The following is a 19,789-nucleotide window of genomic DNA, read 5'->3' on the forward strand; positions in this document are numbered from 1 at the left end:
GAATAAGAAAAAAAAATTGAGTTGTCATTGGCAACACCAATTTTTTGGGCCCGGCCAGCGTTGCCAACTCTACCAACTTTTAGGTAGATCTTCCACCTTTTGCCCTCAGATTACTGCTCTACCAATCTAAGCCTCAAATCTACCTATTTTTCAAAATTGTCTAATGTGTTTTTTTATTTTCATAATTTTACGACACGTCAATGTAAATATTTATTGTTGTCACATATATATTTTTTTTAATGTTGTTTATATTTAATATTTTAAAATGTATGAAACATGTTAATAAAAAAGTAAAGGAAAAAAAATTGTTTGTGTATTTTTAATTAAAAAAAAACTATTAAATCAAGGTCCTATCTACCTATTTAATCTTGGATTCTACCAACTTCTAACGATTTTCGGTACATATTCTACAAATTTTCTAAAATTAGGGTTTGGCAACACTGGGCCCGGCTTCCTTTCTTTTTTCGTGATATTTCGTGCCATAGGTGTGTTTCGTGTTGGTTGTCTATTTGTAATTATTGCATAAATAAATATAACAATAAGACAAGAAATTGTTATTGCGATGAGACCGTAAGTGCTCACTTTCAATTGTTTATAAGTCTTAAGTTGATTGCGCCAGCTATTAAGGCGATTTTCACTGATTAATGCCTTGCCTATAGCAGCGGCTTTTTGTGTGTCCGGCCATTTTGTATTTTTGTTTGTTATTTGTTATTATTAATTATTTGCGAAACATGAAATTAAATTATGTTGGTCTGAGTTCAAATACTACTAATACTCGTAGATACCGTTAGAGCGGGATTTTCTTTTATTTAGTTTTAATAGTTTAATTCTCTGTATCCACCATAATTTAATTTCATTGAAGATACCCACTACACAAAGACACTTTTACATGATAAAAGTAACGAAAATAATTTTACCCCTGAACAATTTATGTACCTATATTTCTAAGAATCTATTCTAAGCGCCCTGCTACAAGTTTTAGCACTTAACTAAAACACAGCTCATGCAATTTTAAATGTTTCCCATTAATTCTGTGAATATTCTGCGATCGAACTCCATTTTGTATGTATGTATTTAGACTGATGAAAAATAATCTTTTCATTGAAATACAATCGTCTTTAGCGTATAACTGAATATTCGTATTCTTATAACATAAGTGCTCATGCGTCGGGAACATTTATTTTGGTGTTTTATGTACCATTATGGACTCCATTCGCGTTTTACACAACAATAGGTTCTATTTCCCTGACTGACGAGCCCTCACGTATATTGTAACATTTAGTATAGAGCTTAGATCCATATCTATAAATATATCTAAAATGCATGTCAATTTTATAACTCAAGAACTGGCTCACCCATCTACCTTTGTTCGGACTATTAAGTAGATGGGAAGTCTGCACTAAATCTGTTGAGCGGGCTTACCCGGCCAATAGTAACATGTTATTTTTGTATTTCCGCGTATTCTCTTATGATTCAACTGTTTCCTTAATGTCACACAAATGGTTTTGAGTGCAGCTATATTAATTTGAGACTGTTATTTAAGAAAACAAATACAAAATTAGAAAAATATTTAATAACTACCAAAATAGCAACGGTTTGGATCATACAAAATCAAACTAAAAAAACGTTTATTCAAATTAGGCTGATATATCAGCACTCGCCGAATGTCAAAAACAAAAGACAGTCCTCAAAACGCCCGCCCTTCACCATTTTATATGGACCTACAACATTTTGTATGTACCCCGTCCCCCCACCTACCATCAGACTTAAAACTCGTACTAATGACATCTTTAAACTGATGATTATAACAGATTACTAAAAAACAACTCTTACCTTTAAATTGGTTTTATCGCAGCCCAAGGTACTGATACTCCTCTAAATAGTGTTTATTTATGAAAAAGCGATATTTTAAACCACATGGGTACAATATCTAAACAACAGAATGCTTTACACAAAAATACCGAGACTCTTAACATTGCCATCAATCATCAGTATAGACCAATTAGAGCAGGTGAAAATTTTATCAAATACGCATAGTTTTTCAGAAATGTTTTGATCTAACAAAAAGGTACATTAATCATTTATTAAAACTGCATTATCAGTATTCTGAAAATCACTTCAAAAACTTCAAAACGCTGACGAACTTTCTACGAGGAATTAGTCCAAAACAAGGATTAACCAATTTCTTAGCAATTGTACAAAATTCAAATTTAGAATACACTCTCACCCATGCTTGGTTAATCCTATTGATGCTAGTAACATATTATAATCATTAAAAGCCTTTGAATTACACCTAAAGTCCTTAAAACTAAGAATTCGCATAGGTGCCCGCTTTTTTTGCAAAAGGGTTTATATATTTCTTAAACCCTACATGAGGGAAAATTATAAACTCTAAATCTACTGGACCAATTTCAAAAAAATCTTTCATGGGGGAAAGCTACACTCTGCCCAATTAACACAGGCTATATTTTATCCTCGGAAAACAGATACTTTGGAATATGTTGCCATGAAAAGAAATGATGTATCAAACGTGGTGCATCTGATGACACTAATTTCAAGTCTATTCACAGATGGGGAAGTTTTTCTTTGATTTATTTTACCTCCAACAAATTATATACACAACACAATCTTAAAACTATCACAGTCATCTATAATGTGTATTCCTTTAATAACAGGAGGACATATTATGTATTATGTATGTCCTCCACTAGTAGTTAACTATACCCGGAGCGATGAGCCAAATGGTAAACAAACCATAAAAAGGGTTCTTTATAAGTCACAATAATAGTTGAAGTAGTGAACATATTTTATAAAAATAACTACATAAGTAATACAGTGACAACATTAGAAATTATATTTATAGAACTCTACTAAATTGTAGACCACAGATACTGCGAACATTTTAATTAAAAATGTGACCTTTTGTCATCAGTCAGGTTATACACGCGACCTTGAAAAAGTGGCCTTTGTTTACATTTTGGCTCACGGCTCGGTGAATAGGGTATAACAGTATAACATACTATGTATGTTCTCCTGTTATTAAAGGATCCAATTATTGTTATAATTACGTGGGTACCAAATACTTTGATTTGCCAAAAAGCCTAAAACAGTACAAAAATATTAAATTAATATTAGACTGTTAAAGTATAATTATAATGTTAATTTAATTTACCTACCATCATCTACTATCGTATTTTGATTGGCTTCTAGCGTCTCTGGATGCAGCTGACCAAGAACTGAGTACCAGTGTGTAAAGTAGGTACTTCCCATTGACTTAATAAAATTGGGAATTAGTGGTTGGTCTTCAGCTAATAATGATTTTGATAGTATCTAATTTTGTTTTGTTCATTTTATTATTATTGTCTTTGTGTTGCATGTTGTACTTGTCTGATTAATATTTAACATACACCTGTCAGAAACGTTCTAGAAATGTACGATTCTTCCATATTCGGACGATTCGACCGATACACCTCGCGCAACGTTTGACATAAAGAGTTAAAACTACTGTTTGGTTGATATGTAAGTATAGTAGAATAATAACTACTATACTTGCATATCAACCAAAGAGTTGTCACTAGTACAAATATACGGGACCTATATAGGAATGAGGATTTTGTATTCGGTATTGATGTTCGGCACACGCAGGAAAATTGTCCTAGCCTTTGCAGGGAGTTCGGGCAAAATCAGTCTGCCTCCCAAAAATCCCCCTTCGTCATATTCTGTGTTGTTAATTAAAATGCGAGAATGGACTTTACTGCTCGACCCCAAGGTAGTTCATTTATACTAGGTGCCTAGGAGTAAGGAGGAGGGCCCCAGACGTATCCGCTCGATATGTTGCAATAACATCGCGTCTGTCTGTCCAAACTTCATATCCAAAAAGGTTCGTAATTATTTACCCTTTGAAGGGGTGCCCGACACAAAATAGTGGAAGCAGCCACCCTCGGTCTAGGGGACCTAACTACGCAACCCACCCCCCCAGGCGGCGTGCAGAAATCCTATGTGCAATTGGACGCAGTATGCGGGGCGGGAGGGGTGAGGGGTGCTGACTCCCCCTCCTGCGAGGTTATAAAGCGGGGAAGCGCATCGCGGAGCACAGTTCGGTTCAGCTCGGCAGCACTGCCACAACGCGGTCCGTGGCAGTGCTGCCTGCTCCCTACCTGTGCCACCTCCTATATGTGCTTGATTGGATTACCAATTTGCTATGGCGCGCCATCATAAAGATAAGTAAGTGAACATCTAATTTTAACTTTTTATTATGCTGCAATCTGAGACAGTATGTCCTGCTATACTGGCATCAGTAAGGCTGTGTTCAAACCAAACTGACTGTCAGCCGCCGAATGTGAACGAACGTTACGCAGTTCATTGTATTTTCATCCATATTCACTTTTTCGTTCACATCTAACCGACGATATGTTATGATATGATTATGCATAGACGCTGACATTCGGTGGCTGAAAGTCAGTTTGATTTGAACTCAGCCTAAAGGTGAGTAATCAACTCCTGAGAACTCCTGTGTCGTTAGCGTGATGGTACAGCTCTGCAGCACTGGAGACTACTTCGATCGTTGCTCAACGGGTAATTAAAATACTCATAATAAAACTGTTTGTCTATGAGACATGTTTTTTGAAATAGGCTAGTTTCCTAAAAAATAATAATTAGTCCGTCTTGTAGATTGTCCAAAATTAAGCGATACGTATTTTTTCTTTTTTAAATTGGATCAGAACTTGTTAAGTTATAGCGTGTTAAAGTTGAGTGTGACGTCACAAGTTGCTACAATTTTCAGGACACTGTGACGTAAAAGGCCCCCACTCCTAATTTTTGAAAAAAAGAAAAAATACGTATCCAATATTTTTTGATTATCTAAAAAGCGGACTAAATATTATTTCATTATTTCGACCCTGGACACTACCCTATTATCAGAGGTCGAAATTAGGTAGAGTTATTTACGTACTTGCATCGAACCCGGGATTTCTAATGAACAATCAATATTAGAATATTACAACTAAATATATTTCTAACTTTTTATAGTAATAAGAACGTCAGAGACAGACAAATAAAACAAAGATGTTTAACATACAATTTCTTACAACTTAATTCACCATACAAATTATTGATAGTCTTAAGATTAATATCTTTTTATTTAAAAAATCACGGGATTTTTTCTGCTCTTTAAAATAAATCTTGGGATTTGGACGGTTTTTAGTCAGTAAGAGTCTGACACTCCCTCACCGCTGCTAACCCACAGCGGGAGAGGGGTCATTTGATGATTTTTGACGTCGGAAAAAAATAATAAAAAAAAGGCATATGGTCCACTTTATTCTTTCGCTGTATGGAATCAGTGTAAGTACATGAATAACTCTACCTAATTCCGACCTCTGGTAATAGTGGTAATTTGGTAATTTCTCGTGTTGGAATTTGTGTTTTTTGTAGTAGTAGTTTTTATTTTAGTACTGACTTCCGCCCGCTGCTTCGCCCGCGTAGACTTCGGTTATATCGCGTTTCCAAGAGAATTCTTCAAAAGTCCGGGATTAAAACTATCCTATGTTCTTTCTCAAGGTCAACTCTATCTCTGTACCAAATTTTATCAAAATCAATTAGTGGTTTAGAGGTGAAAGCGTGACAGACAGACAGAGTTACTTTCGCTTAGGGATTTAGTATTCCTATCGAATACATGAAAAATACTGTGTGTACTAATATTTTTTAACTGAAATAACAATGGTATAGTTATCGGCATGGATAATGAGCTCTCGGCGGAAGAGTGGGGATCGCTTTTCGCACTGTACACTTAAGGCAATAAACCAATAATCACTTCTGCGCAGGTGAAGGTCAGGGCTCAATATCCTTGCCGATGATTATATATGTTCAACTTACTAACAGAAATAGTAACATATAGTAGTAAATGATCACCAAATGTTAGAGAATTTGATTTGAGAAAATTAATGCGTTCATTTCTGCCTAATTTAGGCAGAAATGAACGCATTAATTTTCTCACCACACACACAAACCACAGTGATGGTCATAAAAATTTAGATACCCTGCTAAATTCGTTTCGGGTCAACTGTAGTTAAAAAGAGCTACGAGCAAAGACCTAAGTCGGGGTGCCCTAAGTCTCGAAGACTTGAGGATGATTCACGCTTCACCGTGCGCCGACCGGGCCAGTCATTCATGTAACACCAGATTGTTTGGGTGTATGTATCATGAAAATTATATACTGAAAATGATTTTATTATAGTTCTCAGAACTCGATCACGTTGCGTTGCAAATAAAATAGAATAGAAGCCTCGACTAAAAATTGAGAGGACTTTCGATAAACAGTAGATATCTACAATTAAAACTGAGGGGTTGGCTACGTTTGGCATATAATCATCCACCGCGCCTTGCCCGGCCGAGTCCCGCCGGCGCAAGCGTTCACGCATGAATTACTTCACAGAAAAAGTATACAATAAAGTTTTTTCATCGTGTCCGGGACCCTGTCGCGGCCCTTTGTAGCGTGAATCATGCTTTAGCCTTAAGCTCCAGAATTAGGGCTTACAACTTGGTTAGTTGGTGATAATTTACTTTTTTGGTGTGCGAATGCAATGCGAAGTTCAATTGTAAGTAAAAAAACTGCTATTGGCTATTGTAATTATTTTTGGTTACAGACAACGTATCAAAAAAAATTATCATGGTGGTCAATTATACTAAATCCTAATAACAATTTGAAACCAGCCATGTAATTATTTAAGTGTAAGTAGAAGTTAAGCATTCAATACATTATTTTAGAATCTTTTTAATTATATTAGTTGATTTTGAATTAATTTAGCTCTTCTCGCCTGAAACAGTATTCCCTGCTTCAGGCACCTAAAGACTGATTTAAACATATTTTTAAGAATGTAATTTATATAAAAATATTTATAAAAAATGTAATAAACTCTTCAGCTATATTTGTGTCGATATGTGCTAATTTGCTGGCGGTCACTAGCGAAGTTTTTGTTTATTGTTAAAAATAAAAGGCCGTGATTGTGTGTTTGTAACCTTGAATTGCAAACACCCCTCAAGTACTAGTTTGCTAGAGGGGCTGTTGGAAGCATTCCTACGATTTCAAGGTTACCCAGGGAGAGCCGTGACTCCGAGGGGTTGCATACATTAATTTGTACACGTACCGGATTTACAACGTGTACGTTAAATGTGCACAACCTGAAAATAGTTTGATCAGTGCAATGGGCAGAATCCATTTGACCACTTTTTAGGGTTCCGTACCCAAAGGGTAAAACGGGACCCTATTGTTTTCGCTTCTCTGTCCATCCGTCCGTCCGTCCGTGCGTCCGTCCGTCTGTCACCAGGCTGTATCTCATGAACCGTGGTGTTAGAGAGTTGACATTTTCACAGATAATGTATTTTTGTTGCCGCTATTAACAACAAATACGCGTAAAAATAAATACGTGTGTTATATTACAACAACCATTTTTCGAGCCTCACGTGATTAACGGACAGCCCCTCATTGCTAGCTGTCCTGTCGATATCGATATTAATGATTTGCCTTTTCAGGGCACGTTCGCGTCGGGTACAGGCGCAGCGAAAATTTGCGCAGGGGGCTTATATGCCACCTGCTGCGGTCGCCGTTGTCACAACCGACACTCGGCAAAATACAGTCCAGGATCCCAACGTGACCATAAATCACGTATCCGCGACAAGCTTGCTAGACACCGTAGCTATGGAAGGTCTGTTCTATTTACTATATTGTCTTCGTTGGTCTCATTTCGTTAAAAAATCGGAAGTGCTTACAGAATTCGAGACTAATGTCTATAGATACCAGAAATATTGTTGAACCGAAACGTCTACAATCTGTTTTAGGTCTCCACACACATTTACAACCTGTAGTGCTGCTGGAGAGGCTTCGTGGTAGGAAACCGAGCAGCGACGCGCCGCCGAGTCCCGCGCCCCCTAGCCCCGCGCCCCCTATTTGTGCACCGCCCCCTCCTGCTTCTCCTGTTCTCCCAGCGCTACCGCGCTCCAAATTAAATATAATGGCCAGAATAAAACACACGATGTCACTGCGCACTCGACGTAAACCGACGAACAAGTATAGAGACTCCGAAAAGTTTGTCGTAGCTCACAACTCTGGGAAAAGACGTACAACGAAACGGAGATTGACGAATCCAACCAGTAAGAGTTCGCATTCAAAAAAAAGTCGTGTGGAGCCTTCAGAATTTTCCTTGGAAGACAATCAGCCGTTGACAATATATTTTGGCAAGTGCAATAGCAAGCCAAAGGCAGAGGCGCCGGTGCAGGAATCGGCGCAGCAGCCGGCTCAGGAGCAGATGCTGCAGCCTGCTCAGGAGCCGATGCAGGCGCCAATGCTGGAGGCTGCTCAGGAGCCGGCACCGAACCCGATGGAGGAGTCGATGCAGCAGCCGGTGCAGGATCCGGAGCAGGATCTGATGCAGGAGGCGCTGCAGCAGCCGGTTCATGAGCTGGTGCAGCAGCCGGTTGAGGAGCCGGTGCAGCAACTGGCTCTGGAACCGGTGCAGCAACTGGCTCCAGAACCGGTGCAGCAGCCGGCTCAGGAACTGGTGCAGCAGCCGGCTCAGGAACTGGTGCAGCAGCCGGCACAGGCTCCGGTGTGGGCACTCGATGATATCAATCGCCAGAACAGAAGTGATAACGTCCTGGAAGGAGCTGTCCCGGAGGGAGGAGTTCAGTCGGAGGGAGGAGTGCCGGTGCCGTGTATTGCGCAGAAGTGGAGATCTGTGCAGGACGTCATCAATGCAACTAAGGAAGAGCTGGACTCTCGCTGCCAACAATGCGCACCCTGTGTACGCATTGACAAATTGATGAAATTGTCGGAACTGCTCAATACTCAGCTTGACTTGCCGAACGGCAGTCATACTAATGCTGACGACGACAAAAATGACGAGGCCATGGTATCACCGGACGCAGACCAAGGCCATCTCTATCTGGACCTGCTCCCGAAACACCCCAATGTCGTGATGAAGATCAACACTCACATTGTACATGGGAAAGAACTAATGTCTGCATGTTTGATACCCAGAAATGAATCTAAGACGAACAAGCAAGAGTTTGTGCTGCAAGAACAAGAACATCTCCTTGATCAATTAATCGAGACTCTAAGTCTCAACAACAAAACCGATAACCGAGTAACCCGCAGAGCGAGCGTTTCTTCCATTGTTAGCATAACCGACGACAGTGATGATGCCGAATCTCTAAGCAGAGAGACCGAAGACCAACTGACAGTGCAGAGGAAGAAGAAGCGTCAACAGAGGCCGGCTAAGAAACGCAATAACAATTTGCGTGCGCGCGTTCAACAACAGAAACTCAAAGATTTGTTGCGCATTGAGGCTAAAGGCACTTCTCTCGCAAGGGGAAAAACCCGCGTGCAGGAACAGGTTGATGAGTCCGACTCCGACTCCGACGACGACGAAGCTACGTTAGAAGAGCTTACGCCTGAAGTGCCAGAAAGCGTGCCGCCTCAAAAGGAGGGTTCGGAGGTGGGAACGAGCTCCGACGCAAACGCCACTGGAACCGGCGCCTCCCCACAGACTCCTGAAGGTGGCGGCATCGTGGACGCGCCCATATTCCGCCCTACCAAAGAGGAATTTAATGTATGTCATTTATTATTATTGAACATGATGTCTAACTGTCATTTATAAAAAAACTTTTTCTAAGTCATTTTAAATTTTCAGGACCCTATTGAATATTTTGAAAAAATTTGGCCAGAAGCGGCTAAATTTGGTATTTGTAAAGTAGTACCTCCTGAAGGGTGGAACCCTACGTGTCGAATCACTGATGATCTGAGATTTGATGTATCAAATCAATATATTCCGCGGTTATTAAATCGCTGGGGACCGGCTGCGAGGGAACTTAGTGCTATTAAGCTTTGCCTTTACCAACAGAGAATCAAATTGGTGCGTCCGGCTGTGGTAAGTCATTCATTTGATAGTACAACTATGAACATGTAACTATGCATTCTTTTGACTTAGATATTTTGTCAGCTTTTTTTAACGTACACACCTTGTTCGTATTATGAAGGTTGTAACATTTTGAGTGCCTAGGTTGCATACACTTTGTAACTGAGATTGTTTTTTACCCTGCAATTTGAGAACATATCTCTTGCAATTAAATTTCTTATTAAATAACTCTCCAACGTTTTGCAGCTGGATGGTGTGGAAGTGAATTTGCCCAAGCTGTACCACACTATCCAAAAACATGGTGGCCTTGAGAACGTTATGAATAAGAAGCGATGGACTAAAGTCTCAGATGAAATGAGATTACCCAAGCATCCAATCCTTGACAAGAAACTAGACAATATGTATGTGAAGTATCTCCTGCCTTACGACACTCTAACAAGTCGTAAGTATGGCTCTGATATCTATATATATAAAAAAAAACGTCGTGTTAGTTACTCCACTTATTTATTTAACTCAAAATTGGCAGGGAGGTAGTTTAGAGCCAGGAGAAGGACATAGGATAGTTTTTGTCACCATCCGGCTACGAGAAGCAGTTATATCGCGACGCGTGTGAAACCGCGGGCGGAAAGCTAGTTTTTCATGAATTATGATGAAATCATGGACACGTTGTGTTCATACATGTTGTCATGGTTTGTCACAGTTTTGTCATATTGGTGTGCTAACAAAAAATATTTGTCTACAGAGGAACGACAAGAAATATTAGGCAAGGTTGAAAAGGGGTGGAATAAAAAGAATCAAAAGCTTTTGGAGCGCGCTATGAACCCACTGCATCGCCAGAAGCGTATGCTCGGCTTGTCTGACAGTTCCGACGATGATTCTGAGGACGAGGAAACAGCCCTGGCTATCAGCGAAGCTGAAGACTGCATCATGAAAGGAGCTGTCATGAACCCTCCCAGATTTAAAAGGGTAAAAAATATTTTTTTAATCTCTAACCGTAAAACAACTGATAGACAGGATATAGAATTCCGCAGTTGGTCGTGTTTATTTATTTTATCTGTTAATTTTCAGGTCGCTAGACACATGTATGAAAATATTTTGGGTCCGGGCGCGGAAGCAAATGGGCCGCCGTCTTTAGAAGAAATAGAGGAAAAATACTGGCGTTACGTGACGCAGGGCACTGAGCACCTTTGTGTTTATACCGCGGCTATAGACACGGGTGAACAGGGACACGGCTTCACCAAGAACAAGAACGAGCCTTTTGGCAAACATCCCTGGAATTTAAAGGTAAATACATATCTGCATATCGTAAAATTTTTAATCTTGTCAATTTGTTTATTCAAAATTGTAAAAATATAAATAGTTTTTGAATCAAAATCAAACAAAGTTATTCACTCTGTTAGTATACTTATACACACAAGAATAACACAGAAGTTGTATTTCAGATGATAAGCCAAAACCCCAAGAACATTCTTCGCTATCTGGGCCCTGTACTGGGTGTCACTGTACCCACCTTGCACTTGAGTATGCTCTTTTCAACCAGCTGCTGGCACAAGGACCCTCACACTCTACCTTGGCAGGAGTACCAACACAGTGGACCCACTAGAATCTGGTATGACAACAAAATTAATAGCAAACTCTTCAAAATAACTGATAATTTAGATCAATCGTTGACAGATTGGTTTTGATTTGACACGTTGGTTTATAATATTAATGTGATGACATTATTTTGTGTCAGGTATGGAATTGCAAACGAGCAGACAGATCGGTTCAGGATGGCAGTAGAGACTGTGTGCCCAACCTATGCCCAGAACAAGGGTCTTTGGCTATCTACAGACATCACAATGATCCCTCCCAATGTGCTGCGCGAACAAAACGTATGTTTGTCGCGAGTCACTCAGGCAGCTGGAGAGTTTATACTTGCCTTCCCGAGGGCGTACACTTGTTGCATCAGTACGGGGTATACTGAGTCTGAGAGCGTGTACTTCGCTCCTGTTAGCTGGCTGGCTAATATTCACGAGGCTTTCCAGGTCAGTTTTATTATATCTCTTAAACTATCAATCGATGACAGCTGAATGCACACTTTGTAAAAATTACGTTTTAAATGTTCAAATAAGAAAAAAGAAACTGAATTGGCTAAACAGGAAGCGCGCGAGAGTTGTGAACCAACGATGTTCTCTATGGAGCAGCTACTGTACCAGATCGGCAAGGACCCGCGCACCGAAAGGGATGTATTGGCCATACTACAACCCATTTATGACAAGATGCTCCGCGATGAAGTCACCAACAGGCAGATGCTGCAGGAACGAGGAATTGCATTCGTCAACCAGGTAGAAAATATGTTCTTTGTCCCTGAACATTTTTTGTAATACCAAAAATCGTTGACAGCTGTCTCAAAAAACCCGAATGCCTCATTGGTTTACTTGTAACTGATCGTTTCGGTGATGACCACCGCACCTATTGGACCCAGAAGATGGCGCCTGACCTTCCTGCATTGTGGCATCTCCGCGATCTTTGAACAGCTGTCAGTGTTTATTTGGTATTTTGGGCGAGTTGACAGCTGGCCCTGTAGGTGTGTGTGCAACAGTCGTGACATCTGAATTATTCTTTGTGTTAGAACTCGACGAGTAGCAAGCGCAAGCGATCCGGCCTCGCCTTCAACTCACGCGAGCACGACGAGTGCGATTACTGCCGCGCCACACTCTTCCTCTCCAAGGTAACCTACACCAATGTACTAACGATAACCTTCTTGATAATTCATTAAAATATTGTAATCGGAATCTTAGAATGTGTCTTTTTATTGTTATCGCCAAACTTTATTGTGAGCTAGTTTAGTGTTTCAAGTTAATTGTGAGCTGCCATTAACTTTAGCGAGAACCGTACCTGTAAGCTTTTATTGAAAGTTCGGTCACTGCTCATGAATTCATATGTACGGTAGACTGCACATCAGTGGTAACTGTCATGCACCTTAACTCAATAGTAATAAGTACGATTTTCCTATAAAACTGTTACCACTGACTTGAAGATGACTGTACTACATTCTCTAGAGCAGCGGTTCCCAAATGGGGTTCCGCGGAACCCTGAGGTTCCGTGACAGGCCCTCAGGGGTTCCGTGGAAAATTCAAGATTTCCATATGGTAAATCGTTTCACTTTTGACAATATTAAATTATTATTCATTTTCAATGAAATTGTTTTAAATATTGCATTCTAAAATTCCATTTAGGCACCATGTAGATGGGTACTACTCGGGAGTGTAAGTCTCGTACTTTCTCGACAAGTGGTGGGGAAAGGCCACGGCAGCAGATAATTTAATTCCGTTTTTTACAAATTGTAGTTAACTTAATACCTCCAGGTATTCGGCAATCGGCAAAAGTAGATAGCGAGTCGTCCAAAAATCACCGCATTTTTTGGGCTTATTTCATCGCCAGGATTATACGTTTTCATACATTTGATAGGACGTGAAATTACACGGCATACGAGTATTTCCAGTGGCTATTTTTACCATGAATCAAAGTGTGACATTATTTCCAATTTTTGCACCTCCGCGAATCCGAAAATTTCGCGCTCGCTTCGCTCGCGACTTCATGTTACGTGACATGCTTTTATGTTCGTTTAATTGCTTAGGTATTCACCGAAAAAATTTCCAACACCGAAAAAATTTCGCGCTCTTCCGTCGAGGTTTCCTATGTTTATTTTTTGTCCCTCTGGTTCAAAAAAAGCAATAGCGCTTTCTTCGCTAGCTGCTTTTTATTCATTTGCATTCCTTTTTTTGTGTGGATATTATACTTTTGAGACCTTATTAATTTACAGTGGTTTTGTTTATTTTGTGTAGGTACTTAAAAAAAAAAAAATCGCGTTCGCTTCGCTCGCGATACCAGCTACCACTGACTGTCTTTCAATGCTAGCGGGTGCTTGGAACTTCTTCTTTTAGTAAAAAAAACCGCGATCGCTCGCCTCGCACCTGTATAAACCCTATTTATTTCTTTTTGCGTTTACTTTGTCAGTCTTCAAACTGAAAACAATTCACATAATACACAAAGTCAAGGGCGGCTAAATTATTTTCTGGCCCGTATGGCAGATAGCCATGCTACGCCTGAGTATACTGAGTATGTCTCTAACCATATAACCATTTGGTGCCACACGCTACGAGCCGTACCGAAGTGTATTTACGTTTTTAGTTTACTGCTAAGGTTCCGCCAAAAAATGGTGAAACGAAAAGGGTTCCGAAGCCAAAAGAATTCGGGAACCGCTGCTCTAGAGTCTAAATCTTGAGTAGTTTTTGCAGGTGTGTGTAGTTATTTCATGGTATATTTTTTATTTTAATTAGGTGAAGGGGCTGACAGGTAGGAATGAGTCGCTGTGCCTTGAGCACGCCTTAAAGCTGATGGACGTCGGCCGCTACAGCCTCAGAGACATCAGTCAGTCCGAAGTCCACGTGCTCGTCACTGTAAAGGAACTCAACACGGTCGGCGATGACATCAAACGCCGCCTCCAGAACACCAAAAGGCCGTAAGCTAGTACTACAAATTTAGCATTATATTCCTTGTTTAGTCGTATCGCAAAAAGCCCAATTCGCGAATAGACTAATTCTCAAAAGGAAGAATGTTTCCTTCTGAGAATTAGTTTATCATGCATATTCAAGCTACAATTAACAAGTTAGAAGAATAACCGTCAGTTGCACAAAGCTCCATTTAAGTTAAACCTTCATTAAATATCTTGTTGACTCTTTTTATCTTGTTGACAACGAAAGAGTCAGCAATAGATTTAAAGAAGCTTTAACTTTAATGGGGCTTTGTGCAAATGACGGTTAGTGATTTTTCGATTGATAAAAGTAAGTTAGGAGTAATAATTTATTTTTCTCCATACCTGTAAGCTGTGCGTAGTTCTTTCTCACAGACAATCTGATAACGTGCATTTGTGCTCAACTTCATATTTCTGATTAGATAAGTCTACTGAGTACATTGTAGTAATAACAGTTTTATCATGCTTTCTATAGAGATTTAGTAGTAGGTTATTCGACGACGTTAGTGCCCAGGCCATTAGGTGTAGGTGAGAAAACCCTTAAAAGTGCGTGTTAAGGGATTAAGCAGCATCTATAAGAATAAGGTAGGTAAGGCTATATTTGGAAATATTTGAACTAATGACTAGAAATTTTAAACTGAGCTTATGGCTAACCTTATTCTATTATGTCTAATAATATCGATTAGGTATTAAGGTAATTGTGTAATTTGTAGTATATTAAGAACCATGCTTAAAGTCTAAAGTATGGACTAATGGCAGGGTACACGGATAAAGGCAACAAAATGCCGCTTACACGGTTCTTGCTATCTCACATTTGGGTGCAAGAACAACTTATGTTCAAATTCTCATATTTTCTGACTGTGGTCACTGTCTCGAAGATTTTGATATCTAACTTTATGATTAACTTTTTGCAGTCTACTTAGTAATTTATTTATTTGTCGACATCTGTATAAATCGTTAATTTGTAATTATTTAACAGTTTAAAACGTGTTAATTGTAAAAAAATACTTATTATTATTTACAACATTAGGAGACCAAAATATTCTTGTAGTTTTTTGAATTTTTAAAACAAAAAGACTGATTATTTTATATGAAAGTCTTTTAAAAGACTAAAATGTATTGATCTCTTTAGAAGGTGAAATTTTGATTTACATAATCATGTCTTTTAGACTTCTGCTAAATACAGAATCTTTACTTTAGTTTTGTAATAGTACGTCAAGACTTTTCGATTTCGTGGTACGGTAGACTGCAAATCAGTGGTAACTGTCAAGCACCTCAATAGTAATAAGTACGATTTTCTTATAAGACTGTTACCACTGACCTGAAGTTGTCAGTACGTGTGAACTGGCATAAGTGAGCGACACAATCAGTCGTTGGCTTTTGTACATATATCGGTATAGTAAGTTCAACTCAGTCTTGCGCGCGGCCTTATGTGTGGGTAACCCTTGTACATACACAGTGACTTTGAGTGCGTGACAAGAGGTACAGTCGGGTACAAATACAGTTATTTAGGGGTTACGGCTGTTTAAAGAAAAACAGTTATTACGTAATTTAATGTTTATTTATTTATAATGATTCTGAATCGCTACTTGAAAAATCAAATGATGAATTTTCGGATTCGCTACTCTCACCGAGGTAAATTATAAATTTTGACTCCATGTCAAAATGTCTATAGTATTTTTCTTTTTTCTTTTGTACATGTCGACAAGTATTTCCCAACATCCCTTCATCAATATGACTTAAACGTTCATTTATGAGTTTCATTATTTCCGTCTTATTTTGGTCGACATTATGCGAAGCAATATTGTTTTTTAAAATTCCTCACACATTTTGTTTACATTATTATACTAGATTATACGTCTTTTTACATTCTTAGTCCACACTTTTATTTATTGTCCGCGTACCCCGAGATCTAGAAAATATGTAAGGAGTATTTAATTCATCTTAGATATTTCACCTCATTTATTTCTTAGATATACTGTCAACGTCAATTTGAAAAAACTTATGAGAAAATAATGAAAAACTGTAAAATGTAATAATAAAAAGCTTTGAATGTTGTTTCATTTTTTGAAACGCTACCTGACTCCTTAAACATTTTCTCCGTGAAGAACTAGACATTTTCGTAAACGACTGTACCCATAACAAAAAGCGATGAGAACACGTCATGCTCGGACGACGTCACTGTCACACGAATGAAAGTTGTATATTTACAAGCCGACGCACACATAGGGCCGCGCGCAAATCTGAGTTGAACTATCTATACTTTGTGTGGTTTATGAATATCAAGGTAATATTTTTCAGTAGTATTAAATATCGATTAGAAAATCGTAAGTCGTGACGGCTGCGTATTTAGCATAGTACAGTATTCTACACTCGCGAGCAAAAATGGAATCACCCCCTTGCGCTATACAAATTCAACGATTGCCAATGATACAACAATTTACAATTAAATGTTTATGGTCTCGTTTGAAAGCCTATACTTAGCTTTAATTTAATTCTTTTAATTTAGACAGAAAAAATAAAATATGAATCAATCGTAAATACTGTATCATTGGCAATCGTTATATTTGTATAGCGCAAGGGGGCGATTCCATTTTTTTGCTCGGGAGTGTAGTTTGTAGGAAATGTTACAGCTCGCACATCGAGCTCATGTAACTTTAGGATTAAGACAACTTTCAGTTCCATTTACGCTTTATTTCAAACATTTTTCATTAATACGTGATGGCTTCGCCTGGACACGATTAATATGTACTGACATTTACTAAATTACCACAGATAAGTTAGCTATAGTCACTTGTATGAGCTCAGCTCCAAGTCTTAGGGGGTAGAATTCGTCTAGAAGGTAAGTTTGTATGAATGAGCGATTATGCGCTTCAATTATAATACCGTAGGTATTTTTTTTGTATCTTCTGACCATAGGTATTTTTTTCTTTTATTTCGAATACTTTTTGTAACTACTGTTTCTTGCTTGACTACGATTGGAACATTGGTTTATATGTGAAGATATTCTGTGTGAGGTTTGCAAGGGAGGTATAGGTTTAGTCACCCAGCGAGGGCGTAGTGGTGGTTAGGTATAGAAGTCGCCACAAATGGCGCAGGTCTGCCCCGCCTACAAGAGAGGCTTAGTATTTAGTTAGATGTAAAGACGTCTCCGCGAGACGCACATAGGATGTAGGAACATAGCTATACTAATGTCTGGCGAGCTCGTTAAGGCCGCCCCTATGGTCCGGGTGTAAGGGGCACGTGACTGTCAATAGCGTCGTCTCAAAGGCTCTAGACAGACGGACTGCAATCCAACTGCAAATTTGCAGTTCGGATGCAGTTTAAATGCAGTTGACACGACTGCAATAGAACTGCAAACCAACCGTGCGGTCCGATTGCAGTTAGCTAAACAAATTCAACGATTGCCAATGATACAATATTTACAGTTAAATGTTTATGGTCTCGTTTGAAAACCTTTGAACTTTTAAGTAAGTGTAGAAACAAAAAAAAAACATTTACGTATTTCAGGAGCTAATCATCTTTATTTAGACAGCAAAGAAAATCCGGCGAAATTGAGCTCCAGTTTCCCTGAACCTTCTGTAGATTTTTGATAAACAGGACTGGCTTAAATGAAGATGACGAGCCACAGCACATTGACTCATCCCTTGTCGTAGCAATGTTACAATTTGAGCAGCTTCTACAGGCGTGGTGTCCATTTTTCCATTGATTTTTTCTGTTTACCCTCAATTTAAAGCTAAAAGTATAGGCTTTCAAACGAGATCATAAACATTTAACTGTCAATATTGTATCATTGGCAATCGTTATATTTGTATAGCGCAAGGGGGCGATTCCTTTTTTTTTTTTGCTCGGTAGTGTATTATTGTCAAATAAGTGATGTAACTATTCACATTCACTGTGATCACTCCTGCCGCCTTCGTCCATCTCCCCGTGTGGACCATGCGAGTATCACTAACGAGTTGGTCAGCCAATACTTTAGGATAGAAGAGAATTTTATTTTGCAGTTCAACGCTCTTTTACGTCGCTATCCGCCTAACTTTGATACCAAACCTTTTTTTACTTATATATATTAATTACTGTGTGTAGTTATTACATTAAGGGCTGATTTTTCAATCACCAGATAACTTTTATCTGACGAATAAGTTTGAAGTTTTGACAGCTTTTGTATAGAAGATATGTCAAACCGCCATATTTATTCCTCAGATAGAGGTTAACTGATGATTGAACAATCAGCCCTAAACAGAACATTATACACTGCTCACTGTTATGACTCACAATTAACCCTGTATTACACACACACACACACACACACACACACACACACACGCACACGCACACGCACACACACGCACACGCACGCATCGATTCACTCATAAATTGCTACTTTTTATCGTCTTAATTGAAACTCATTAGTTGTCATTTTTTGCTGTATGCTTCAGAAAAAAGCGTCACCATCATACTTTAATTAACCTTGAATTGAAATTATATATTTCTTATAGAATAAATATCTACATAAAATCTAAAAAAACAGCGTTCATTTTTAGTCTAGTTTACAACGTTTTTTTCAGCCGACGTGAAATATATAATTTCTTTTAGATTATTTGACTCGAAGTCTAAAACACAAAGTTGCTCTAGCACGTCGGTAACACGATGCTTTTGTTAGAAATTGCAGGAAATTTTGCAAAAATTACGTCATATACCTATGTACCCCGACATGCTAATGCAATTTTTGTTCGAGCTGGACTTTAGGTATCCAATAATCTACAAGAAATTATACGAAATGTGTCAAAATGTGTGTTGAATTTAATACTTTAATTTAATTTTTTAAGGGCTGATTTTTCAATCATCGGTTAACTTACCATCTGAGGAATAAATATGGCGGTTTGACATATTTTCTATACAAAAGCTGTCAAAACGTCAAACATATTCATCAGATAGATGTTAACTGATGATTGAAAAACCGGCCCTAAACAAAGTAAATATAATAAAAATGTTGCGAGAACTAGACCACCACTAATGAGTAAAACCCGTATTTTCCCTTGAAACAACGAAGCTGTCAACTGCACAAAACTTCAATACCTCTTTATTTCTGCTTTGCAGTTTATGTTACAGTAAATTATGAAAACGAATAATGATACCTTTGACTAAACCGCTGAATGGTTGTTTCTTATACAATTCGTCATATAATATCATAACGTTTAAGTTGTAGGATTTAATGTGATTAGGTTCGACACGCTTGATACATTTCACTTTGGGGGCAAAATGCTGTAAACTAGTGTTATGAAATGAACTAGTGAAATGTTTGTCACAGCGAATAACTGCAACTCGTAGATATAGGGCAGTAATTGTAGATTTTGTAAGT

At 38.6% G+C, this 19,789-nt stretch overlaps 1 protein-coding gene across 2 annotated transcripts; it reads left to right on the forward strand.

The window, feature by feature from the left end:
• The first annotated feature begins 472 nt into the window (after positions 1–472).
• On the forward strand, positions 473–15,262 carry LOC124644821 (protein Jumonji). Of its 2 annotated transcripts, none has more exons than XM_047184418.1 (12): positions 473–570; positions 7,528–7,700; positions 7,834–9,602; positions 9,684–9,920; positions 10,155–10,350; positions 10,651–10,874; positions 10,977–11,192; positions 11,351–11,517; positions 11,644–11,935; positions 12,050–12,235; positions 12,523–12,621; positions 14,234–15,262. In XM_047184418.1, exons 1-12 carry the CDS (start codon positions 563–565, stop codon positions 14,417–14,419), a joined length of 3,753 nt encoding a protein of 1,250 aa, XP_047040374.1. In that variant the 5' UTR covers positions 473–562; the 3' UTR covers positions 14,420–15,262. The 2 variants fall into 2 exon arrangements, with proteins under 2 accessions (XP_047040374.1, XP_047040375.1); XM_047184419.1 differs by lacking the exon at positions 473–570 and adding an exon at positions 5,983–6,726.
• Positions 15,263–19,789: the final 4,527 nt, after the last annotated feature.

The sequence above is a fragment of the Helicoverpa zea genome, chromosome 31, assembly GCF_022581195.2.
Source record: "Helicoverpa zea isolate HzStark_Cry1AcR chromosome 31, ilHelZeax1.1, whole genome shotgun sequence".
Lineage (NCBI taxonomy): Eukaryota > Metazoa > Arthropoda > Insecta > Lepidoptera > Noctuidae > Helicoverpa > Helicoverpa zea.

Coding starts and splice junctions, on each gene's coding strand:
- LOC124644821 (XM_047184418.1), top strand. Junction 10,351..10,650: donor TTACGACACTCTAACAAGTC/GTAAGTATGGCT, acceptor ATTTGTCTACAG/AGGAACGACAAGAAATATTA. Junction 12,622..14,233: donor CCACACTCTTCCTCTCCAAG/GTAACCTACACC, acceptor TATTTTAATTAG/GTGAAGGGGCTGACAGGTAG.